Raw genomic sequence first — 26,859 nt, forward strand, 5'->3', positions numbered from 1 at the left:
TGTCCTCACTTTACTCTCTTTGTCCTCACTCCAATGGTCTAAAACTCAAACTGGTCCTCACAAAGATAGCTGTACAAGTACACACACACACACACACACACACACACACACACACACTTGCCACACGAAGAGAAATGCCGTTCATTCCCTGACCATATGTTCTACCTGTCCTGTTTATGATCAGTCGACCATTAAAATGAACTACCAGTCCTGATTGAGTACCATTAAACTCTTCTGTTTAGTGGAGAGTCTGATCTGTGATTCTAGTGAAAGATCAATGGGCTTGGAGTCAAAAAGCACTTAAAGTCTGTGCTGTAATGTGTTGTTGAGGAATGCTGGAGACATTGATTTTTTTGGGCAGTTTTATATATTGCATCAATTCAACCCTTAAGTTTGAATAAAGCCTGAATCATTATAAGAAAAGTAATTATAATAAAGTGGAGTGACATCCATGGAGTTGATTCAACATCTGCTCTTCTTTTAATATCTTTGCCCATTTCATATTTAGATGCAGTTTTAACTAATAACTCTTGTGCTAATGGATAATGTAAGTTAAGGAGAATGTAACGTTTTGATTATTTGTTGATGTTGATTTCGAGGCAATGTGGAGGACAGCACAGTCAATTATATTGACAAGTTAAAAATAGATAAACGCATCTTTTAAACATGAATTTATCATAATATTTTTCTCATTTGCTACGTATTTTTTTTTACTGCATTTATTTCTGTATTTTGCAGGGTTTTTATTTATGGGTTGGTATTGGACACTGTTTAGTTTATTACTGGCTAATGACTGTGCTCAATTCTTGTTGTGGAGTAACGTCACATGCACATTCAAATTAATTGTAGGCTTAAAAGTGCTTTCTTATTATAGACCATGGCTGACACTGCACAAATATCTAGAGACTTTAGTGAATGAAGAAGATGTAGTACACAAACACTGCCTTGTTATATCCAAATTGGATGACGAAGTGGAAACAAAATGTGAAAATACAAATGTAAATACATTTATAGAAGCATGTTTCCACCAGGTAATAAAAAAAAAAAAAAAAGGTAATTGTGACTTTTTAATCTCTCTTTTCAATTCTGACTTACTATTTACTCGCTATTGCCAGTTTGCAAGCGATTCTTACTTTTTTTCTCAGAATTGTGAGATATAATTTATATTTCGCAATTCTGAGAAAATAGCTGATAATTCTGACTTTTTCTTGCAATTGTGACTTTGCGAGTTTATATCTCGAGAACAATTGCAATAATGATGTTTTTTCATACATACATTCATTCATTCATTTATTTTATCTGGTTTTTATTTAGTAGCTGAACTGGTAGTAGGAGGACACACCACTATCAACACCAAGGTCATGGGTTTAATAACCAGGAAACACGCATAATAGTGAAATGTATACATTAAATGCATTGTAAGTTACTTTGAAAAGAGGTGTATGCCAAATGCATATTTGTAAAGGAAAATTTATTTTGATATGTACAGAGTGTGCCAGTATTTATTCCTATTACAAAACAGATCACTATAATGGAACATTTTGGAACTTTGGTCTAATTTGCAAGTATAATCTTGGTTAGAACATTGCTGTGTAATTTGTATTGAGTGTGAGATAATCAGAACAGATTACTGTTTTGCCAAAAACATACACAAAACAAAATACACACACGGAAACAGTTGTGCATCACACACACACACTAGCCGCGTTTCCATTACCCTTCAAATTGCGCAAACTGAAATTGCGAATTGAAAATACGCTTAATGGAAACACGTCAATTTCGCAAAAACCCCCATTTATCGCAAGAAAGTTTTTACGCTCTCATGAGGTGGTTTTTCAGGCAATTCAAAAAAGGAATATTTCGCAAAACTGCAATGGAAACTGTTTTTGCGCATTTACAGTCACCTGACTTAGAAGACGCGGTGTGTTTGAGGTCCATGTATAGCTACGCAAATAATAATAATTTTATATTATTTTATTATAACATTTAATAAGCTATATTTAGAAGACGCTTTTATGCAAAAAAAGAACAAAGCTGAGTGTGGAGCGCGCACTGCATGGCATGGAGGCGCGGCCGCGAACACTTGCATTTTCCTATCAACAGTGGAAACAACTTAAAATACTATAATAAAATAAAAATACTTAAAATAAAATAATAATACATTATTCTCAACTACTTTTATTGGTGTAAACTCACAATAACAAGAAAACGTTGTGCTTTTGTAAAATAAAAGAAACAATCAGACGCACTTTCATGATCTCCGTAAACTGGAGCGCGACAACTGAAACAAAATATAGCCTATGTTGGCTAAAGCTTGAAATGTCCACTTTAAAACGAACAAATTCGAATCGAAAGCTAATACCTTCATTATGTAATCCGTATGAAAGGTGCATTTCTCTCTAAAAGCGCATCTGCTAAACAGCAGAGATGGAGATGTGATTTTAGCCGACACTTAGAAAACAATAGTTTATTAATAATATTAATGGCTCTTCTCATTCAGCAATTACAGTTTCTAATTTGGCCTTAGAAAACCAGTAAAATCGACATGTTTTCCATATTAATTTGTGAATATTTTAAATGTTTAATAAAGGGGCAAAAAGTCATAAACAAAAATCTGAAAATTCGTCGATATTTACTTTTTTGCGCAGCAGTTGGTGTAGCCAGTTCAAATTAAAATTTGTGTGTTCAACTTTGCGTTTTAAAAAGACAACCGTTTATTTTTCATTTTTCAATTAGGGGTTAAAAAAGGAAAAACAAATGGACACAAAAGTAGCCTACATGGATCGTTTGGACAGAATACCAGACATAGTTCTTTATTAAATTCATAAAAGAAACAATAATTAGCCTATAGGAATACTGGATTCTAAATCTCAAAGAAATGCCACAATCAAATCCTTGGAGCAGAAATGAGGGCGAAACACCCAGAAACTCCTTATATGTGTCGTTCGCAGTATAAGGGTCTTTCCCTGCCATTAATGCTTGGAAAACATGCCACGTCCCCTTCCATTAATAATAATAATAATAATAATAATAATAATAATAATAATAATAATAATAATGTCTAATGCGGTGGCTGTGATATTATATAAACCAACGTCCGTTGCCGTGATTTTTGGAATGACTTATCGCGAGAGAAAAAAGGACGTTTTAGTCGCATAACATCAGTTAATGGAAACGCCGTCATTTCACAATAGTTTTTTATCGATATTTAGATAATAGCGCAAAACATTTGGGCAAATCTGTAATGGAAACGCGGCTACTGTTTTTTTTCATAGTTTCTGCCACAGAAACCATTGGCTACCCATCTGATCCAGAATTCAGTATTTTGGGCCTACAAATCATTCTTTAATATAAATAAATGTTAATGAAACATTATTATTATTATTATTAATTAGATTCATGACAATTTAGGACATTGAGGTGGATGCCCCACTTCCAGTTATTATGAATGTTTTGTTTTTTCAGTGAACAATTCTAAAATGTGTACATTTGACCTGATTCCCCCTCAGTAGTGAATATTTGGTTGCTTGTAAATATGGTGTAATAATTATAAGTCGTCACCTTCATTTCAGCCATCATTTCAAAGAGGTTTGATTGCTTAAATTGCAGCTTTAATGGTGGTAACACTTCTGCATTTAGGGATATTGGATTCATTAATTTAATTAAAATGGTTCATTTAAAGCTCATAACCGTTTGAGACATGTTTGAAAGGGCTAAATGCCCACAGGATGTGAGGACTGTTACTTCAGTAGTTGTTAATTTCACATTTAAAAGAATATTGATATATTCACACCGGCAGCTATGATTGAAATCTGCTACTGGATGTGTCCTTGAAATCCCTTTAAAGTTGCTTTTTTCATTGCAGATCGCCACCCAGATAGCAGTGTTGATCGCTAAAGTGGCACGCCTGGACTGTCCTCGGCAGTGGCCCGAGCTGATCCCTATTCTGCTGGAGTCTGTGAAGATTCAGGACAGTCTTCAGCAGCACAGAGCCCTGCTCACATTCTATCACGTCACCAAGACTCTGTCCTCCAAACGCCTCGCCACCGATAGGAGACTCTTCCAGGATGTGAGTAGAGCCCTCATGCTCCTTACCTTCATCTGTGTTATTTTCTGCGCAACCTTTTTTCTTAGAATTGTACCTGCTGGTCAAGGTTGTTATGTGTCGCTTTTTCTTTTCTTTGTGTAAGGGGATAATTTTCAGTGAAATATTGATTAATTTTTAAATTAGTTTACTATGTAAGAAGAAAGAGACCATAGAGTGATGCAAGAGAAATGAAACTAGTATTATGTAGGTAATTGGTTGTTTTGGACAATGGTCAAATGCGATTGACAAATCAAAATGAAATATTTCTTAGAGCGCCGCAGAAATTTTAAAATGTAACCCAAAAAGGAAATTAATTTAATGTTAAAGCATCATGGAAATTCCCAAAGTTAAAATATGACTCCAAAACCAGCTCTAAAATGTGCTTTTAAGTGAAATTAAATTCTCGTCCAGTAATCACAACTGGAAAAATTAATGAAAATTAATTTGTCAAAATGTTTGGGAAGTTACTCTTATGGTTCCTAAATAATGTTGTTATAAAAAGGGTCCTATTATGCCCTTTTTCAAATTCTTGATTTTGTTTTTGGGGTATACTAGAATAGGTTTTCATGGTTAAATGTTCAAAAATCACATTATTTGTCACATATATTTCATTATTGCAGCACCTCCCTTCCATGTCTGTCAGTAACGCTCTGTTTAGTTATGGTCTCTATGAAGCCCCTCCTTCTGAAATGCGCAATGTGCTCTGATTGGTTGGCTGGACCAGTGTGTTGTGATTGGCCAACTGCTTCGAACTGTTTTGGAAATGTCATGCCTGTTACCATAACCGTGAGTTTCAACACACTATGAACGCAACTCAACCAGGCATCAGCCTTTTTTTTGCTCATGGCTTTGGTGGGAGTAATTATAAATAAGGAATTTTGTGATGTGTATGTTCTCGGAAAAAAATCTCAAGACTACGACATTTCAGGGAGTTCATAAACCTGAGATATAGAATAACTCTCTTTGGAGTGGACTTTTTGTTTTGTAACTTTGCAGATATTTGTCATGCCCAAACAACAACATTACACACTAAAGAAATATTCATTAATAATATTATTATTATCATTATTCATATTTATTGTTATTATTATTAATAACAACAACAGTAATAATTTATTTGTTTACTATTGTAGGGACGCACCGATATGATAATTTTGTCCTATACCTATAAATGATAATTCTTTATATTTGAAAGTCGATAACCGAAAAAATTGGCCGATAAATCTAAATGCAAATTTTTATATAACTTTTAAAGAGCCTGATTACAAAACCAAAAATCTCCTCAGTAAAAGCCATGTCCCAAGCACACAATTATAATGTTCTCATTATAATTTTATGTAGCCAGTATGACAGACTTGCATGTTGTGCTTAACTGTATTTTCAGTGATTTCAATCATATTTCAAGCAATTCGAAACCATCAGGGTGAAAAGTGCGCATCTGAAGTGTCTCAGCTGAAAGAAATAATCCATTATTTATCGGCTTTAATATATCAACCAAATTTTCTAATCGGGCCGATAACAATATATTTAAAAATGAACATATATCGGCCAATACCGATATGGTGGCCGATATGTTTTGCATCCATACTATTGTTTTAATGTATGCTTTTAATGCGTGCATTCAGGTAATAAACAAAGAATGATGATAAAAAAAACAACAACAACTTTGACACCATTATGTGTACATGGCCAATTAAAGACGAAGACAGGTGGCACTTACTATTCTGTGTTTGTTGGGCATGACACCCGGATGTTATGCTGGTTTTATTCCAAAAAGCTTTCTGCTCTCTTATTATTTTCCTCTCCATTTTCCACCTTATTTTATTAGAGATCGCCTTAGCAACTTTCAGTGACATGGACTATCATTCGTCATTTTACCCTCTCTACAAGCGCCTGCCTCTAGGAGCCACTGTTAAGCTGCGCACATCCTCACGCTCTGCCCCAGTTCACTGAGCCTCACAGGAGATGTATGAGCACTCCTGTGTGAAATATCAGCAGATGTTTTGACTTCAAGCTGCATCACATTTTTCCCTCTCTTCTACATTTTACTGACGTTCTGACTGGCCGTTAGAATTGCGGAGATAAGACACCTGTACCATACCAAGTTGCAGGGAGACTCGTAATTTTGACAAGTGATTTATCACTGGCATTTGTTCATGTTAATGCAGGTCCTTTTTTCTCCACTAAGAAATACTTTTCATTTGACCCCTGCAAACACTTTTCTTAACGTCACAACCAGTCGACAGTGAAGAGCTTCCTCAGAACAGTGATTCCCAACCAGGACATTATTTTGCTTTTGCTTTTTTTAAAACCTGTAAAGCAGAAATCACGACTTAATTAGATCTTGTTTATAAATAATTTCACTGTTAATTCTTTCTCTAACACATTTCTGCATGACTTCCCCCGAAGCCCTAAAAGCTCATGCACTTCATTAAAGAAAGAAACTAATTGGAAAGTCTTTCTTCTACAGTATCTGTAATTTTAAGTGAATTAGGCTATTGTAATATTTGCTACTTTATTATAATGAATAACAATGCTGAATAATATACTAAATGAATGTGGCTGTCTGGGTACAAGACAGAACAGTTCGGAAACAATAGCTTAAAAACCTAAATGGCTAATAAGGATTTTTTTTTTTCTCCTCATTTTATGTAGAACAAAATTAATACAAAAATGTATTAAACATAATTATTTAAAGAGATAGTTCACCCAAAAATGGCTATATTTTGAGAAATGTTTCCATATAAATGGAAAAACTCTTTGAATTTCTGAATTTCTTCTGTGGAACATAAAAGAACATATTTTGAAAAATGTTGGCATCCAAACAGTTTTGGAGATTCTTTTATTTTTATTTTTTGGTGAACTAACTAGTCATTTTGGTAGCTTGGTTTCAATGAAAGCTGTTTTTGGACTAACAAAGAAGTTTTGAGTTCTGAAACAGGTTTGGAAGGACATTATAGTGAGTAAATGATCACAGAATTTGTATTTTTTACTTGAATGTCACTTTAAGGCTGCTGTTTGAGATTCTGTTTGGACTTTAGAGGACAGGTTAGTTTTCATATAGACTCATAAAGCACTGTCCATGGCTCACTGTAATAAAGGAAGATTAATGACTAGTGGGTGTGAGCAGGCTAACAAGACAGAATTGAGTGTCCATATGGGAACTATAGTCATCAGCCATAGTCGTAAACGGATCTGATTTTATTGTGTAGGCATAAGGCTCACCGCCAGCGTTTTATTAGCCTTGAAGTTTTTAGAGAGGAAATCCGTGACTCACTAATTCAAAATGTGCTTCAGCTCATCAGTGGAGCAACAGATTATGTGGGATATATGAATGCGCCACAAGTTTTCATGACATGATGAATCTAAATGTGTGACTGATATGACGAGCACTTGGATGAGAGGAGCTTGTGTGTTTGTCACATGGGATCTTCTGTGATTGTTGATGATCAGCAAGTAGGACATGCACAGTTATAACATGGTCTCAAATAATTTAAAGGGGTCATGAACTGTATTTTTTTAAAATTATAATGTTCTTTGATGTCCACTAATGTCATCAAGTTTTTTCCATCAAAAAACATCCTAATTTAGAAGTAATAGGCTATTTTCTATCCTGCTTTTGGTCCTCTCTTTGTAAAACTCAGTTTTGAAAGGCATGCCGCATTCAAGACTTGGAAGTAGATGCCCACTGCTGTGATTGGGTGACAGTTTTGCATAAAATAATTTTCAATATCCCCATCACACGTGTGGAATTGTTTTAAAAACTTCTGATGTTGAAAAAATGGCAACTGGTAAAATTCAGCCATAAGCATTTGTGCCAGAATCTGATCCCGATTTAGAAGACAACGAACCTACACCTCAAATCTCAAGGATACTCCAGTCTGCAACAGCGTGGTAATTAATCATCTTTATTTATATGTATTCCTTATCCTCATTATGGATTTGTGAGGTAGGTATTGCATTATATTAGTGTTTAAAACAAAGACCGTTCGCACTAACGTCATACTGAGAGTAGTGTTGTCACGATACCAAAATTATTGTTTCGATACCGATACCAAGTCAAGTATTGCGATTTCGATACTTTTTCGATACTTTTCTTGAAAAGGGAGAAACACTCTCAAATATCATTGCTGTGCTTTATTTTAAAACCGGGACAACATTCTAATCATATAACACACTAATAAATGAACATATGAACAGCAGATATATTAAACATTTGAACAAAATATGAAATATCAAAATATAAAAAATAAATTAGAGCAATGACATTCAAGGTAAAAAAATTATAAATTTAGCAGCATTATCTCATTTATCATAAGAAACATAAGAGCTTTATCTTGATTCTGAACTTTGAATAAAAATATGAACAGCGATTATATTAAACAATGTTTAATATTGGTAACATATGATAAGCCTCATTGGTGATATATTTGACATGTGGGGAGAGAGTTGTGGAAGGCCTATACTTCATGTTAAACATAAATATATAGCAGCAAAGACAACGTCGGCAGTGTTGACGGCAAAATAGGCTACAGAATAATTCGTTCTGTATTAAGAGGTGCAATATTTGAAAATCGATAATACTTTTTTAAATTACATTTATATTGTATTTATGTCAAAACTTTCAAACATCAAAATGTCATTTATTAATATGTATTCGTGTCAAAATGACATAGAAACATCTTTTCCTATTCTATTTTGCCTGGAAACGCTTCCAACACGCTTGCGTGTCGCTTGAAAAATAGGCGTCGGTTCTATTTCTAGCATGCACGCGTTTTCCGCGCGTCTCGAGCTGCACCCAGACGCGTGTGTCACGCAGGCAGTTAACATGGGAGCCGAAATAAAAACGGACACGACACGCAGCCAGTGTGTCGCCGGCCATCTGGAACGCGGTCATTCTTAGAAGTATCGATACTAATAAATTAAGGAATCGTGACGTTTTTAATTTCCGATTTACTTTTGAAGTATCGGTGCACCGTGCAACAGAGCAAGGTAGGCAACGTACTTCCATATGTCACTCCTCGCGTCATCTTTTTCTACGAGTCGTGGACCACTTGTGCTCGCACATGCAGCCATCTCGCTGTAGTGTTTTGTCACATGACACTGACAGCGGCAGGTTCTTTGCTGCGTGCGTCAGGAAAAAAACACAGACGTCCATAGGGAGGCGTTTTTTTTTTTTTTTTTAAGTATCGATACTGATAAATTTAGGTATCGTGACCATAGACTGTAAAAAAATACGGACGTAGTGTCCGTGACGTCACCCGTAGGTTTCTGAAGAGCATTTTTGAAGCCTAAAGTAGGCGGAGCCGGCCGTTGCCATCTTGGCCTTGCGTCACTCCCGGATAACAGAAAATGGGCAAAGAGGCGGGGCGTGACGGGCTTTGGTGGAGCTGAGGAACCTGGCCATAGATATGAGCCTGGCTATCTGAAATCACTAGCTCGAGCCTCGACGTGATCGAGTTAGCTGATTATGTAAAGCCAATTAAAAGTTCCTATTTTTGCCCTTCGAAATATTATAATAGTTAAAAGACATGGCTACAAGTGAGACTGTGTATTGTGATTCTGTACTATTCTTCTAGTTGAAAATGTATTATGCACTAATATTACTTCGAGAGTGTGTGTGTGACAGTGATTTATGTGCATACATGTCAGTCACTCTTTCTTATGGTCCGTCAGCGCAATAATAACCAACTGCAGAACCGCAGAACCATACGTCATAGCAGTGTGAGGACGACAGCGCCAGCCTAACAGTCTGATGCCTGAAGTGGGCGGGGTAAAAGCATCTAAGGGGTGGAGATGGGTAGGTTTAGGTATGGTATATGTAAGGTGGATATGTATGGTATCCACTTCCGGCACCAGACTGTTGGGCTGGCGCTGTCGTCCTCACACTGCTATGACGTATGGTTCTGCGGTTCTGCAGTCAGACCTATCTCCGTCAGCGCGGCATCGCTCAAGTTCGTAGAGAGCTTATTCAGTCCATTTTAAATTCTGATTTTGGCCGCCTCTCAAATGGGTTAAACCATAGATATATTGCCTTTGAAGTGCAAGTAAATGCGCTAGAAAATCCGCGCTCATTCATGTGCATTTATAGCACGGACGGAGAAAGCGCCGACGCCTGCATGATTTCATCTGACGGCATAAACATATTATAATCCATCTGTTCCGTGAGAGCAGAACGAACGAGCCTTTATTGACGTTTTTAAATTTGAAAACTCCAAAAAGCAACGAAATTGTCAGACATCCATTAGTGCATGTTCACAGAGGAAAACAACTGAAATACAGCGCTGGTTCGGTTGTTCTCTCGAACGATACTCGACGACAACGACGGAATCCAAAGCCGTGGGCGAAGTAATGGGTGTATTAAATTGTATGAAATAATCCCGAAAAAAAGCACAAACACTGCAGAGAAGGCAAGTTCAGCAGCTAACATTTACTGAGGTGAAGTGACGGCTAGTAACAGCAGACAAACGGCTAGCATTGACATCAGCGACAACCCACCTGTCACTCAAGTGGCCACACCCTTAAATTTAAATATTAATCAACTAAACGGATGAGTTATAAAAAAATGCACCCCCCTCACAGTTGTTATGAAGGGCAAAATTAGCTGTATAGACCAAAGCCACATAGAGATCCAGGCTGTAAACATGTTTTTTTCTGCTGTAAAGTTGGTAATTTTAACATGGGGGAGATACAGATTTGACTCACTTCTGCAGCCAGTCCAAGCGGCCAGTCAATGAATTGCAGTTTAACTCACTTCCGTGTTGGTTTCAAGAGAGAGACGGGGAGGTTGCAGGCGGGAAGGAAGTCGACCGGAAGTTGAAGCTGGCCGCGTGCCACCATCTTGTAGCAGAACTTCACCTGCAGTTAGCATCCCATTGACTCCCATTCATTTTGGCGTCACTTTGACAGCGAATAACTTTACATCTGAGGCGTTTGAAGACTCCATTTGTCCATTATTTATTTCTAAAGAAACACGACAATGTATAAAATGCTCCATTACCTTGTAGCTTATGTTATGGCCCCGTAGAAGCAGTTTTTGTAAAAGTAGGCTAACGATTGCGTCATAACCACGTGACTCTCTGTCGCACAGTAGAGAGATTACCGTATGGACGGGAGGAGAAGCTCGCGGGCAATCGGGGGGACGTGGAGGCAAAATGACAATATAATTAATCAGAATACCTAGCAAAAGTTGCTCATGCTCAAAGCTCATGGACAATTCCTACTCACACTCTCCGTGTCTGCAAGATTCGGAAGGGAATGATTCAGATTTCTCTTGGCACAGCTACTAGAAGACAGACGGGTTGCTCACGTGGTCCGTGTAACGCTTTGCTCGGTTTGAGTCTGCGCGTCAGGAAATGAAGTGCTAAGAAATCGCTAAAAATGGGCTTCACTTGTCTCAATTGAGATCCAATGAGATGGCTCTGTCCACTTCTTATACTGTCTATGGGAGGTTGCCGCTTGATCGTGAAGTTTTTAATTTCCGAGTATCGCGATACTTTTGAAGTATCGGTACACCGTGCAACACTAACTGAGAGAAAGTCGTTTTGGTAGCTTGGTTTCAATGAAAGCTGTTTTTGGACTAACAAAGAAGTTTTGAGTTCTGAAACTTGCAAGATATTTTAATGACTGCTCATATGTCAAAAGATCAAGATGACCCCTTTCAAAATGGATTTCAGAGTTTACTTTAATTATAAGTTATATTGCTTGCTAACAATACAAGTTGTTAGGAGAAATATTTTCTCTCAATATCATGACATTGTTTGGATAAAAAGAGTATTTTGTGTATATATATATATTTTTTTTTTCCTCAGCAGTGCTTCAACTCAATGACAGTTGCTGTTTTGATGTCCAGGCCACACAAGAAGTGTGCAAACTCGGTTTTTAAAAATGTTTTGTCTCTGTTTTGAATGGGCATTTACAGAAAGAAAACATGTCTAAAGTTGTACAGTGTGGAGCTGTCAGCGGTTTATATAATTGGTCTCTGAGTGCAAGGATGATATAAAAGCATAGCAGTGGCAAAGCAGAGCAAAAAGTAGTGAAATGAAAAACAATACATTTTCATAGTTCATAGTGATTTTTTTTTTTTTTTGTTGCTTTTTTTTTTTTGTTTTTCTTTGCTTTTTAGCCATTGTCGCAAAACAAACAGGGCATAGACGTGGATCAGGCTGACTGTAAGTTACACTATATTTTTCATTAATCCGCAATATATATTTCTATATTTATCTGTGTAACAAAGCTAAATCTATATTATCAAATGGCTTGTGTTTTGAATTAAATCAAGCAAAAACTTCTTGCACTTTTGCACTTGATGTGAACAAGCCTTAAAATGGAGTTAGTGTTTTAAAGTAGTTTACAGGTACAGTGATATCATGTGACATTTTCATTATGCTTCCCATCTGGTAAGAGATATGCTATAGTAAATCCCAGAGCGCTTATCCGTAGACGTTGTGGCTCCTGATACCCACAGCATCGTTTAATATTCAACAAGTGTTCACTTGCTTTTAGAGGCTCCTGGAGCTCAGTATAATTCTCCAGTGGCTGTATTGTAATGAGACATGCCAGGTGCTTTGCTGTTGATAATTCCCAAGTTTGGAGGCCCAATATACCTCAAAGCTCCAGAACTGATATTTCTTATTTAGGCTAGGCACTGAACACCTGTCATATGCATGTTTAATTGTGTGCGCATGTGACAATATTCATCTGGAGGTGGGGATTGTATGTAAACTGCAGCTGCATGCTGTATTCCTCAATATTTGGCAACTTGGGAGCAAAGTTGCTCGTAATCTTTCTTCTAGCTAATGAAATGGCACAGAACAAGCGTCTCCTGTTAAACGCTGAAAAGTTTGCAGCGAGCCTCTGCGTATTGTCAGGAATTAGCACAAATAATCCCACCTGTCTTTGTTGAAAAGTTTCTTCAAATTGACTGTGGTCCAAAAAAATTAAGGATTTTGCGAAAGTCTGCTTGGATATAAAGATGATGGATTGGCTTTGCTCACCACACCGATGTCAGCAGTTTGTTTCAGGTAGTTTTTATTTGGATTTATTTGCTAATAAACTTTAAGAAGTGAAATCTGCCTCTTTGTTGTAAAGCTACACATAGCGTGAAATTGTTTTTGAAAAATGGCGTGTGTTTTTTCCTTCAACCTCTCAAAGGCTTTGAGCCATTTTTCTGGCATGTCTTTTGTCTGATGTTGTAAATTGCGTTTATTGAGTGCTAGAGTGAATTCACGACCTAGGTAAGGAATAGGAGAGATAAAATAAATTGTCATCAATGGGAGAAATCATACCAACCTTGAACACCGTTGAAACTATTAGGTACGCTTCCAGTATTTTATGTCAAAGAAATTCTTGATGTGCAGAGGCCAAAAGTGGTGTTCGGTTTTATCAGGCATTATTCACCGTAGTATTCGGGTAAATAATATCCTACAACAGAAATTGAATAATCAAATAAAACAACAGTCTGCATGAATTAAATATATAATGAGTCTTATTAAAGCTACTGAAGTTATTCATTTAAGAGTACTGAGAGATTGTTTGATTAATATTAAAGTCCCCATGAAATCAAAATTGACCATACTTACTTTGTTTGCCTAAATTGATCGTTTTGTGGTGAACAATTCATCCATGCAAGTCAATCCACACAAAAAAATTTTTTGGCTTCGTAATCTTTAATCAAAATCTGAAAATGCCCCTCCCCTCTGCGTTGGAGGACCTTCCCTGATGACGTAGGTTTGAGGACTTGGGTTGGGAAACGCTTAACCACTCCCCTCAAACCGTTAGTCTGCTATGAGCAAAGATGGAGAGGAGGAGCGCTAGAGTAAAACCCTGCCCTCTGTTCAATATTCCGTTTCACTGGGAAACACGTCACAACACTGGAGAAAAGTTGTTTGCAACTTCCGGTTCACGGGGACTTTAATGGCAGCAGGTATATTAGGCTGCTGTCACCTTAAGACCTAACACATGGATCCAATATACTGATACACATCTGATTTTCTGAGTTTGTGCCATTTAATGAAACTGGATGGGACCTTAAGCTAGCTCTCTGTTGCTAGACTCTTCGAAATTGCCTACCCTACCTTTAATCTGCTGAATGATTAAAACATGTCAAGACTCACACCTTGTTGTCAATCCCAAACTGTGACTATGTATGCAGCCATCATGGACATTCGTATTGCTTATTTTAATTCTTGGCAAATGTGAAAATGTTTGAATACAACGTTGAAAGATTAATGGCAGAAGTTACGGGAGGTTAACTGAAGGATTAATCGACTGGCCAGAAAATAATTAGATTAATCTTAGAAATAATCAGTAGATTAATCGACTAGTCTTAATAATAATCGATAGATTAATCGATCATCAAAATAATCGGTAGTTACAGCCCTAGTTCTAATCATCTAATGGCACCAGAAACAGGCCCCTGTTGAACTTAAAGTTTACCATGGAGTATATCCATTCAAGTCAGACCAACAATTTAAAATAACTTTCCCTGACCTCAATTTTGGGCGAGGGCAACTGGCACCGAACAGCTCCTCATCCTCACTGCTAGTCTTCAATTGTGATTATTTTCTCTGTCAGTTTCAGAAGTTGATGTCTGTGCTGCCACACACATTTGTTGGGAAAACTCTTGACTGTAAATCCACCGTGTAGGTGAAATGTTCAAGTTTCCATTAAGAGGCTACACTTAGTTTTAAAGTTTACTTATTATACTGTGCTAAATTAGTTTGCAGAGACAAGAAATAATTAGTTTGTGCTGATCCCTCCATCTGACCTGTAGCATGACATGAACTACTGTTTCTGTTAATGGTCATTTCATGTTTTGTTCAGTGTTCTCAATGTGCTCTGTAATGATTTGATTTTGCAGAACTCTTCTAAAACCAAGACCTATTATGTTATATATTAAAAGAGTAGAATAAAATGTTTCCATGGTAATTTGATAATTATTGTATTAAGCACATGGTATGCTTCTCATAATATCCCTAATGTGAATATATGCGCTCTCAGATGATTATTACGGCTGTACCTTCACTCTGGCTTCTGGTAATTGCTGATTATTTCACCTGTTGCTAGGCTGTCTTGTCAATATAAATGCACAAATAACAACAAAAAACCCTCATGCTATTGGAGAGTAAAAAAAAAAAAAAAAAAAAATGTTTTTCACAGTCTACACATCATTTGCTCTTATGATAACTATTATTTGCCACCTGGTCTTTCCAGCAGTTGCTACATTTGCAAATGGCAAATAACTATGTTGAGCCTTTTGGCAAATGTAAACAGCATTTGCTGTGCAGATCAAAATTTCAATACTAATTGTGCAGAAAAAAGTGTTGTCTCTGGATGCACAAATTGAAAACCTTTGGCATATTCTACAGATGGTCTTTCATCTCTAAAATGAGGATGTTGACGTCTTTCAGAACAAGAACATTTGCATTTTGCAATATCAAATAGCAGTAGACTGATTGAGGTAGAAGAGCTATGCGCTTCTGTTGCATTTGAAAATATGGATAATAAATGAGTGTCGTGTGATGGACTTCTAAAATAATGCAGCAAAGGCACCTCTCCTGGAGATTTATTTTATAGTGTTCCAGTTATGTGAGGTTTATACTTGTCAAATATTTAAATACTTGAATATGTAATATTTAAATATAATTAGATATTATTTAATAAAAGTTGATATAATTAAATTATTTATTTTACATTTTGTATATTTACATGAGTGATTATTATCATTTATTAATAAGATGAATAAATGCAAAGAGACCTCCTGAACTTTATTTGCTGGTGATCTCATATTTCGATTTATTTATTTATTTATTTATTTATTTATTTATTTATTTATCACTGTCCTTTTTTTGGAAGAAGACACCAGGTCCTTTAGCAGTGCCCCTGCAATATACGCAGTTGTCTCCAATGCAATGTGCAAAACCAGATGGGAATTTATGTATGCAGTTCCCAAGGTCACTTTTCAATGCATAGAAATCCTTTTTTATTCTCCTGTCCATTGTACACAATTTCTGTTACCTGCGTTCACCAGCTAGGCCTAGCCTATCCATGTACAAGATGTTTTGCCTGTAGCGACATGCCACGTGTGTGTTTGTGTCTTTTGTAACACTATGGCTTTTGCAGTGGTGTAAATGATGTGCCACATGTGCAAGACCAAAGTATGTCCAGGGAAATACAGTATACTGTGTTCACAAGCTCATGTGTTAGAGGATCACTGACAGCAGATTAATATGATCCTGTTGAATTGGATTTGACAGAGAAAACAGTTCTGTGACCTTAATCGACAGACATTGATTGCTTCTAAGAAAGTGTGTGATGAGAATATAGATGTTGTTTTATGTGAAGTATAGCTAAATAAATATTGATTTTGCTGCCTCTTTGTGATCTTACTATTGGAAACGTACAGAACAAGCAGTATAAACACTAATGCAACACCTTTGAGTTCTGATGTAATGTGTAGAAATGCACTTTCCATGTGCAGCCTAAAAGTTAACCATCACTTAATCACTCTACTTTTTAATTATTCCAGATTGTTCATACAAAGTGGAGACTAAGATTTTTTTTGGGTATCATTCATGCAGTAAATTGTCATGTCCACATCGGTCACTGTGGTTTGCCTTTTTACATGCAGACGGAGGTGATTGGAGCTTCTCATTGTGGTAATTATTAGTCTTCGGGGAGTCAAAATGCCGCTTCACCTCTGATTTGAATAGTCAACATCAACATTCCACTTGCCGTCGCCATGCTACTGTTTGACGGTGCATGTCGACTGGCACGAAGTGAGCGAAGCAGAGCGAGCGTTTTCAATTCATTCCTATGGAAGTTGAGCTTCCACTAGGAATGAACTGAAAATGCTTGCTCTGTTTCACACCAGTGTGCACGCACCGCCCATAACCGTTCCATAATTGTTACATCCCTACTTTCTAGGCATACTAGAAACTTCCAGGCAGTTGTGTTGAGGCAAGCTGGAGCTAAACTCTGCAGTACAGTGGCCTTCCAGGACACCCCATACCATTTGTCATTTATGGTTTCAGAAGGGTACTTGCGAGCTCCCTCTTTGAGCTCCGATATGCTCCCTCAAAACTCTGAATCTGCAGCAGATTCGACCCGACTGTCAAAGTGGCATTATGTCATGAAAGTGGACTTGGTGGAAGATCGTGAGGGCTTAGGTTGTGTAATAGGCTTGCTATTTCAGCCGCACACCGGTTACATCACTTGCCCACAGCGGCACCGCCCCCCAGTGTCGTTAGTTAGATTATTTCAGTTAGAGAACAGACACTACAATTAAAAGTTAAATGCGTCTGCTCAATTCAGCGTGAGCTGAACGAGAGTCGAAGCATAGATCAGCAGCTGGAGTCAGATTTCATTTATTACGTGACGAGAGTGAGGCAGGGTGACTGACAAGACGATGGTAGAAGATTCAGTTTCAAAGCAAAGTAGTTCTGTGTTTAATAAGCGAGTTTATCATTGTACTGTTTTGTTGTTGTGTTTTTCATTAAGAATAATAATGAACGCACCATTCAAGCAATTGCGGCACCTGAATTGCCGCTAATTTGAAAGCGAAAGTAAAATGCACACGGCCCCACGGACATTCATAAGCGATTTAAAAGCGAGGTGGAAAAAGAGGGAAAAACGCGTTGTCACACGTTGATTAACTGGTGGGAAAATTTCCTCACTGTCACATCCCTAGTTTTGAATGACATGAGGGTTACTAAATGATGACAGAATTTTTATTATTGATTGTATATATTAATAGCTAGATAGAAAATGTCATTCACACGTATTCATACCTGGTATAAGAGGGTTGCCAACCTTAATCCCCCCCGCCCATCTCCCACCTCTTTTCACTGACCATTTGTTGAAAAAGAAAAACATATTTTCACACCAATTTTTTTCACCCTGTTCATGTAAAGTTGCCATATCCTTTTGTCACACCTTTTAATGCTTATAACACTATGCATCTTTTTTTGGGCATCCGACTTTTTGTAAGATGTACCGAAATGGGTCATCCATTTTCACTTTTTATACGTCTCTCATGGGGATTCAGCCAAGAACGTTGCCATAGTGATAAGAAGGCCAAGCCCCAGTCATTGTAGATGTGTGCCTGTTCTAGGTATAGACCGCAAATTGCTTTCTTTACAACCACACTGTGACACACCCCTTCTATAATATGTGAGTAGAATGATGCTTTTCTCCATGAAGTGCATTTTAATAATTTTTTTTCCAATAGCAGCTGCCTTAGTGATTTAAATGTACTTTCTTTCAGGTAGTCATCATTATGTTGTTTCCTCCCTTGAAAACGCCATTTATCATTATACACAAAGTCATTTATTATGCAACTCATATATGTAATTAATGCTAATCATCATCTGCTATGCAAAACAGAAAACAGATTGAGTTTTTGTTCATGTCAGGCAGCTCCTCTGAAGTGCTCTTCAAGAAAGGCATTCTGTGCCGCAGTCTTTGATGACATGCTTGCGTCCTCTCTGGTGGTTTGAGAATATCTTTGAATGAACCGTGGAAGATATTACTGCTGACGTCTCACTGTCCTTAAGCTATGAAGATTTTTTTTTTTCTCTGTGTGCTGGATGATTTTGTAATGTGAACTGTATGAATCACAGTTTTCTTCATAGTGTGTGTTGGTTGTTTGGTTGGCCAGTTTTTTTGTGTTACAGATGCATTTTTTGTCATTCTGAGATGTTTCTATTTTGGTTTTCCCCATAATGGAGATTTATGTTGATGCTGTAATGCCTGAAATAAATTGGGCTTTAAAATAATAACTGCCTTTAATAAATATTTGGGTGCTGCTGAGTGAATGTTGATCTCATTTGTTTATTATTGCAAAATAAACCCCTTCAGGTTTGTAGGCGATCACCCTGTCAGGATTTATTTTGAATTAACGTGCGGCTGACTGCATGTTATTCTGCTAATTACACAGCTGCTTACCACATGAATAAATAGGCTACACGGGCATTAAATAATAATTCAATAATTTTTTTTACCTTAAATAATTAAAATTTTACTGGAATTAAAAAATACAAGCCAATAAAAAAACACACTTTTATTGAAAGTAACACACTAAAATTGACAGAATTGATATTAAATATCAATATATTATCCTTTATTCAATTCTATGCAGCAGAATCAGGTTTAACAGATTTATTTATTGACCAATTATCCAAATAATGTCTAGTCCTGCAAAGCTATTAAAAAAAAAAAAAAAAAAAAAATGATTTTTGAACGATAATTTTCTGCGGCCGAAATTTCGATGAGTCCCTACTCTTTAGTGCACTGAAGTAAAGTTAGTGTAGTGGGCGCTTCAAATCAAAGATTCACAGAAGACTATCTTTTAGCATATCTGCCAAATATTTCCATCTAATTGTAGCTTCGTCCTATGCGAATGCCCCCTAAGAAATGGTTACAAAATGCTAATTTAGTCCCTCTATTATTGTGCTTCTGTTTTTTTTTTTTTTTTTTTTTTAGCTGGCATCAAGCATCTATAGCTTTGCCTGCTCTCTGTGGAATCATCACACGGACACATTCCTACAGCAGATCTACGCTGGAGACCAACAAACTGCTCTTAGCTCCCTGGAGCGTACTCTGCTCTCTCTGAAAGGTACACACACACACACATGCACGCACGGCCAGTGCTGAAACACTTATTGCTTCTTAGGAAATTTCCCAGCCTATGACTGCAGATTACAGACTTAAGCAGACTATACATGAAAGCACAGACACTGGTTGAGTTGATGTTGCAAACCACTTACTGCTCTCGCTGGATAATTTTAGTAGCTTTAAGCTCTCTGCAGTCGAACATGAACAGGGAGTTAGGCTTAAAATCTGAAACGGTACTGTTAATTTTAATTAGCCTACTAGCCTGCTTGTCAGGCAAACTCAACAGCATTAAAGGGTTAGTTTATAATAGTTTATTGCTGTTAGTTTAGTATATATTATAGTTTATCAATTATGTCATTAATTACTACGTACATCTGTTTAATGTATAATAAAAAATACTTTTTGTGAGAAAATAGAAGCAGTATGTTGCACCCAAACGTAGGTGAATGCCTCTAAACATGTTTAACGAATCAATCCACTACCATTCATTTTATAAATTTTTCATTTTTCAATTTTATAATAAACATGGCTATAAATTTAATTAATAATAATGCCAAGAAATATTTTTTTAATTACTTTTTATTACTTGACTTGAATAATTACTTTATTTTTATTTATACTTGTATCATTATAAGAATAGCTTTTATGGCTATTAACTGAGAGCTATTAACTGTATTTATTGAGCAGTAGACTAAGCATCTATGGTTATATTAAATTAAGGCTTTTTTCTTCTGCCTCATTCAGCGTACATGGTAATATTACTCAGCACTAGTAATTTAATTGGTAAATAAAATCTTTAAGATCTAATGGTTTTGTATGCATTGTTTTGTTCCTCTTGCAGTTCTTCGAAAGCTTACGGTGCATGGATTCATTGAGCCACATAACAACATGGAAATCATGGTGAGCTCTTGAGTATTACAAAAAATACATGAAGGTGTATCATAATTCATATATGGGCCATTCTAAAGAATTGGTGCAAACTGCTGTCCCACAACCAAAAAACACTTTTAAAAAAACATTTAAGTATTCAAATCTTAGATGTTTACTAAGATCTTTCTGTTATCTGTCGAAACCCACAATAATATTTAAAGTATCAGTAAGCTTAATATATATAAAATCATTGTTTATTGGGTACTTTCAAATGGGAGGTGGCTGTCCCGAACCCTAAATTTCAGTTTATGAAAAAGATATTGAAATAATTTTTGCATTTTATTCAATATTAAATTTTTTTTTTTTTTTAAATTATCTTCTTCTTTTTTTTAAGTGAAGTTAATTTTTTTTTTTTTTTTTTTGTAAATCATGAAACTTAATGTAAAAATTGTCCCACATTTGGATGTTACTACCAAAACAGTGTATGTAGACTGATTTTAACTACACCCCTACATTTCTGTCCCTCTCTCTCATAGCTACATGGTGAATAGATGGGGCCCATCATTTTCCATAATGCTAATCCATAAAATTTAGTTTTTATGTGTGTACAACTGTTCAGAACTGGGCTAGGTAACCATGTGCTGATTAGCATCTTTGAGCTAGGCTAAAAAACATCTAAAATTCTCACGACCGAAACACGTGGTAAAGTTTCGCTTGTGACATCGTTTTTTGGGTGTTTTTCCATAAAATGTAGTTTTTGTGTGTATAACTGTTCAGAACTGTGATTGCTAACCATGTGCTGATTAGCATCTTTGAGCTAGGCTAAAAAGTATCTAAAATTGTCACTACCGAAACGTGGTAAAGTTTTGGTTGTGACGTCATTGTTTTGGTAGTGACAAATAGGAACACATAATCCTTTATTTGTGTGAAATAAACAAAATTTAAGGACAGTTATGCAAATCACTAGTATTTTAGTATGTTTTAGTAGTGTTTTAGTATGTGAGTTAAAATTCTGTAATGTGATGTGGTCGTTACCAAAACGTTACTGTCACTACCGAAACATGGGATGTTTTGTCAAAAATAAAGTAAATTGAATTATCAGCTAAGATGTTATGATAGTTCAATGTATATTCAAACAAATGAATCCTTAACTTTAAAATTAGTATTATTGACTTTATGCCTTTTACAAAAAGAATGGATTCAAAATACAACAAACCTCATAAATTAAAATTGAAATACTGTTAAAATTGTAATTGTTATTGATTTACCTGTGAAATTTTTATAAATACATTTTTATAAAATAGAAAAATATATTTACAAGGTAGATGTAAACAAAATCTTAATAGGCCAATATAATCCTTCTTATTAAATTATTATTATATTATTGTGTTTCGGTAGTGACAAATTTGAGGAGAGGACAAATATTCCAAAACTTTCTGAAAATACAATATGAGAATTAACTGTACAATTACTAGAAATGTGTACCTTGGATATTATACAATTTGCATACATATAAAATTTGTGGGAAAAAACTAATTTTTTTAAAGATGTTTCCAACTCTGACTTTGAACCAATTCTGTAGAATGGCCCATATAATAGCAAAGACATACAGAATGCCACACTCTGCATTTCAGTATTGTGGCAACAGTATTTGTTTGCAAGTAAAATCAACCTGAGGGTTATGATGTTGGTGTTCTGACATTATAAATAAATAAATAAATAAATAAATCATTGCTCATAAATGAAATGCTTATTCTCAAGTGGAAGTTAGGGGTTGAGAAAAAAAAAGGTCAGTGTGAATATTTAATACATTACATATATCCTGAGGTAGTTGTGCATAAAACATTAGAAAATCCCTCCTTTAAACAAAAAATTTTCTGCCTTGCTTTGACACGTAAGAAATAATAGTGATTTATTTGTTCACTTTGTTGTATTTAAATGGGTTAAATGAGAGTTTCGTCTCGATGTAATCTGGATACGAGGAGAATTCTCAGCACAAAGCACATGCTGAAATGCAGTTAGCCTCTGCAGGAAGCCCATATGGTGCCTTCATCTCTTAATGCATCTGTGGGAGTTGGTATATCAGAGATAATATTCAAATGACATTGTTGTGATCCTTCCTAAACCTTAATGAGTGTTTGGAAAAAAAAAAAAAAAAGAAGAAGAAATTGGCAGGAAACAATGAGTCGAAGAAAACGTTTTGTAGCTTTGTTGGTGCAGTGCATCAATGAAGAAAATATTTGATTTAATAGATGTTACACTGAGATTTAAAATGTATTTGTCTCAAAGGACAGTTAGGATTACTTCATAATACACAAACTGTCTATATATAGTATATGAGGGTATTTCTGTATAGTAGGACTGGGTGATGCATATCGGATATTCACAGTATATTCAAATTGAATATGGCGTCTCCATTTCTTCCCTTTCTGCTTTAAAGAGGACCCCAAGTTTTTTTTATTAAACCCCTGATCCTGCAGTCAATTTGTAGACTGTCAGGACGACTAAATCTTTGGAGCCTATGCAACTGACATTTTGAATTTGAGCTTATTAGTTACGGTAAAGGAAAAGATGATGGCACCATTATTGATCCCTTCTGGAGGTAAGACAACTCAAAAGAGAATATTTTCATTGAGCTGCTACCTCTGGCTATCAATCAGCCACCAAAGCTACAGAGAAACCGTGTTCTCCCGGTAGGACAGTGGCTCTCTTGTCTCTCTGGAGTCTTTTGGACTTTAATGTCGTCTTTCAGCTCAAAGCCAGAGAGTCGCTGTCATAAAATATCCAGCTTTTTCCCAATCCTTTTCATGCTCGTTGCTTCATCCCTATCAAACACAGAGCATCTTCAGTCTACCTTTGCCCAGTGTCCGAAGTGGACTTCACAGGGTGTTCAGCTACCAGTGAGATTCATATGTTAGCCTCAGCAAATGGCATAAGAAACAAGTGAACATCAGTTTAAAACATAAAAGGCATTCGAGAAGGAAATATCGCTTTCGCCATTCGCCACAGATATGGCCCGCCGCAGATGAGTAGCTGAGTATCTCTTCAGCAAGCCGACGTGCAAACTGAGGCAAATGAAACTGAAAGTTCATCATAATTAAAAGGAAACCGACTAAATGATCTTACCAGTGCTGATTCTGCTCTCTCTCTTATTGCAGTCTTTGATCTTGAAATTAGCTGATGATCAATGAAATAAAGCTCATAACTGTTGCTTTCACTGACGTGAACTCAAAATAAATTCAAGTTCAATTTTTTTGCAATTAGCGTGGGAATTAAAGTTCGGATTAATATTTGTTTTGCGGAAACACATTTACGTAGCTATCAATCAGTAAAAACGCATGAAGTGACCAGGTTAAAATAGGACCAATGACACATTAAAGTGTAACCAAAAATTGAATGTTTTTTTTTTAAACTAATGATTACTTGTATCTAAAAATAAATCAAGTGATTGTATTATATATTTATATATCATTTTATTTTGTACATTTATTTTTTTCTTTATTTAAATTATATAAAACCTAATGGTTATTTAGGCTATATATAAATAAATACTAAATAAATAAGCTACTGTTTATACTAATGTATTCTTTATTTAAAAAAATTGATAAATGTATATATTGATGTATTTTATACATTTATATGAAGTATGATCTTTTATTGTATATTGCTTTTTTGCTGTCTGTGTTTGATGTTACTGTACATGGGGTTGCAGATTAGTGTTTTTTTTTTTTGTCATACTGCTTCTTTGTGTGTGTACTGCAGCTTAAGGCATAGAAGAAATGAACGTACATTAATATGTACACAGTTGCTTTTTCACTTCATTTATACCTCTAAGGAGACAGTCAGTTATCACATTATTTATAGTGCTAGCAGCAAATGAACTGCTGTAATTTACTGTGTGTGGTGCAGAAATTTCCATCTGCCAGCAGAGTGTTACTTTTGTCCTGTGTTGATCAAACTGGTTCCATTTATTTAACGACCGTTCTAGTATTGTATCCTGGCACGACAGGCACTCTCTAAATCTCTCCTCTGACGCCCCACGTAAACAGCCTGTCCTTCCCCAGCCTGAGTTAAGATTGCCTGGGGCTTCCTGCCAAATCTGCCTTCAACATGAAAACCTAGATATTGTCAGCGGCATGATTTCAAAGTCGCTAACCACACCTGATACCGATTTGCTATCTGTATCTCCTTCCCTAGGGCTTCCTCAATGCAGTGTTCGAGAGGCTAAAGCAGTTTCTAGAATGCTGTGAGTATTACATATTTTTTGTTTTCTAATTCCAATAGTGTAACATCATTTTTGGGATTGTTTTTCAGTTTTTTTCCATGGTGTTTTCTAAAGTGTTTCAAATACATTTGTCATTAATTTTCTTCCATGTTTTTCCATCGACATAGGAATTTATGATTTATAATAGTCCTTTATGATCGTTGCTTGTCAGACTGTACGAACATGATCCCCGCTGTAAGCTGTCAACACTGTAGGATCTCAGTTGTCATTAATGTCAACTCGCTCTGTTTAACATCATCAATCTGTGACACATTCAATGACTGTGGGCTGCTTTTCCATGCAGGATAAAAAATTGTGGCTAGCAAACAAAAACAGTCTCTAGCGTTAATTTTCATCATGGCTTTTCTTAAAAAAAGAAAACTTGGGGGAAAAACAAAGATGTGTGTGTGTGGAGTAAAAGTGGTGGTTTGTTGTCTCAAGTCACTAATTGTGTTCTGCACTCCTATTGGTTTTTGATTTGACGGTTGTCGTAGGAGAAGCCACACTGCAGGACTGTGTCAAATCTTCTGACAATGGTAGAATTTCATCTGAGGTCAAATTTGATCGCATTAGTCATTAATCGGCTGTCGGCGAACATGTCAAACGAGTGACTTCTGACTTTAGCCTAGGATCAGAGGAATCTCTTAGGATTCACAAAATTTGTCTCAGACGGCCAAATCGTGGCCAAAATCGTACTGTGTGAACCCGGCTTTATTAAATCTTATGACTTGTAAACACAAGTAACTTGATGTACTCTACCTTTCAAAAGTTTGAGGTTGGTAAGATAATGTTTTTGAAAACAATATTGTATGCTCACCAAGGCTGCATTTATTTGATCAAAAATACAGTAAAGAATTAGGCTACTTGCATGACAGGAGTTATCGCATGTAAAGATACTTGATTTTAAATATATTTAGTACTATTCATTTCTTTGTGTAAAACTTTTTACAAATCACTGAGAACTAGGGTGACCACCCGTCCCGCTTTGTGTTGTAACACACAGCATTTTCACCCCTTGTCCCGCATGTCGCATATTGAGAAAATGTCCCGCATTTTCATAAGTCTGTTGGTAATTAATTATCATATTAAGAAAACGTGCATGCGTTTTTTTGCCTTTTTAAGAAAGCATTTTATTTATTCTTTTTGCGGCGTAGTTTTTCACCTATATTTAACAGCGCTTCATCAGAAGTACAAATACAACAGCCGTTTTTAAAATCCTACCCAGTGGTTGAAAAGAAAGTGTAAACACGGTCACTTGTTGTGGCGGCTATCAGTTATAATGTGGAGCAGTGATTTGTTCCATGTGTTCCCTGTCAGAAAGCAAATGGATAATTTGGTAAATAAAAGTTTTAATTTAACAGAATTTATCAACTTGTTGCCTGATGTGGTTGTTTTAATTCACATCCTTTCTAAAAATATGAAAGTTTTTGGTTTAATATATTCTCAATATGTAAGACTGTCAGTGATCTAATTTCATGTTGTTTTATTTGTTCATTATTTATTTTGTTGGATTTTAGTTGGACTTGGACTGTTTCAAAAATAGTTATTTGCATGATGCCTGCTGCCTTTGGGCTCAGCGATGTTGAATTTAAATGATATGTAACATATTACATTGTGATGTAGTGGTATTTTTTAAGTTATGTTTTAGTGTTGGTAACATGTCCCACATTGTCCCACACAAACTTATAAACGTCCCACATTTGGTTTGTTTGGTGGTCACCCTACTGAGAACACCTTTAAAGACTTTTCCCCATGATTTACTGATAGACTTGTTTTTTGCCAATTCAATTTTAGCTATTCCCATTTGGAAAATAAAGTGGTGTGATATTATAATGGAATTGGATTTAGAGGACTTAGAGGATTTAGAACCATCTAAGGAGAAATTAACATTTGATTTTGCTTGTAGGAGTTTTTAATCCTCAGCCCATTCAGAGATAACAGCCACATTTTATGGTTACAGAGTTCATTATCTGTTATTGAGTGAAGCAAAGACATGTTCCTGTTCATTTTTGACTGTCAATTT

At 36.0% G+C, this 26,859-nt stretch overlaps 1 protein-coding gene across 2 annotated transcripts in view; it reads left to right on the top strand.

Annotated features, from left to right (window-relative positions):
- The window catches only part of ipo11 (importin 11), a 163,766-nt gene that overhangs the window by 20,325 nt on the left and 116,582 nt on the right, over positions 1-26,859 (top strand). For both annotated transcript variants that reach the window (XM_084138669.1, XM_084138670.1), the window contains exons 5-8: positions 3,866-4,069; positions 19,571-19,703; positions 20,544-20,602; positions 24,770-24,818. In XM_084138669.1, coding sequence (XP_083994795.1) covers positions 3,866-4,069; positions 19,571-19,703; positions 20,544-20,602; positions 24,770-24,818 — 445 coding nt within the window. The remainder of the gene's footprint in view (positions 1-3,865; positions 4,070-19,570; positions 19,704-20,543; positions 20,603-24,769; positions 24,819-26,859) is intronic.

This window comes from Abramis brama (genome assembly GCF_963993115.1).
Source record: "Abramis brama genome assembly, chromosome: 16".
Taxonomy (NCBI): domain Eukaryota; kingdom Metazoa; phylum Chordata; class Actinopteri; order Cypriniformes; family Leuciscidae; genus Abramis; species Abramis brama.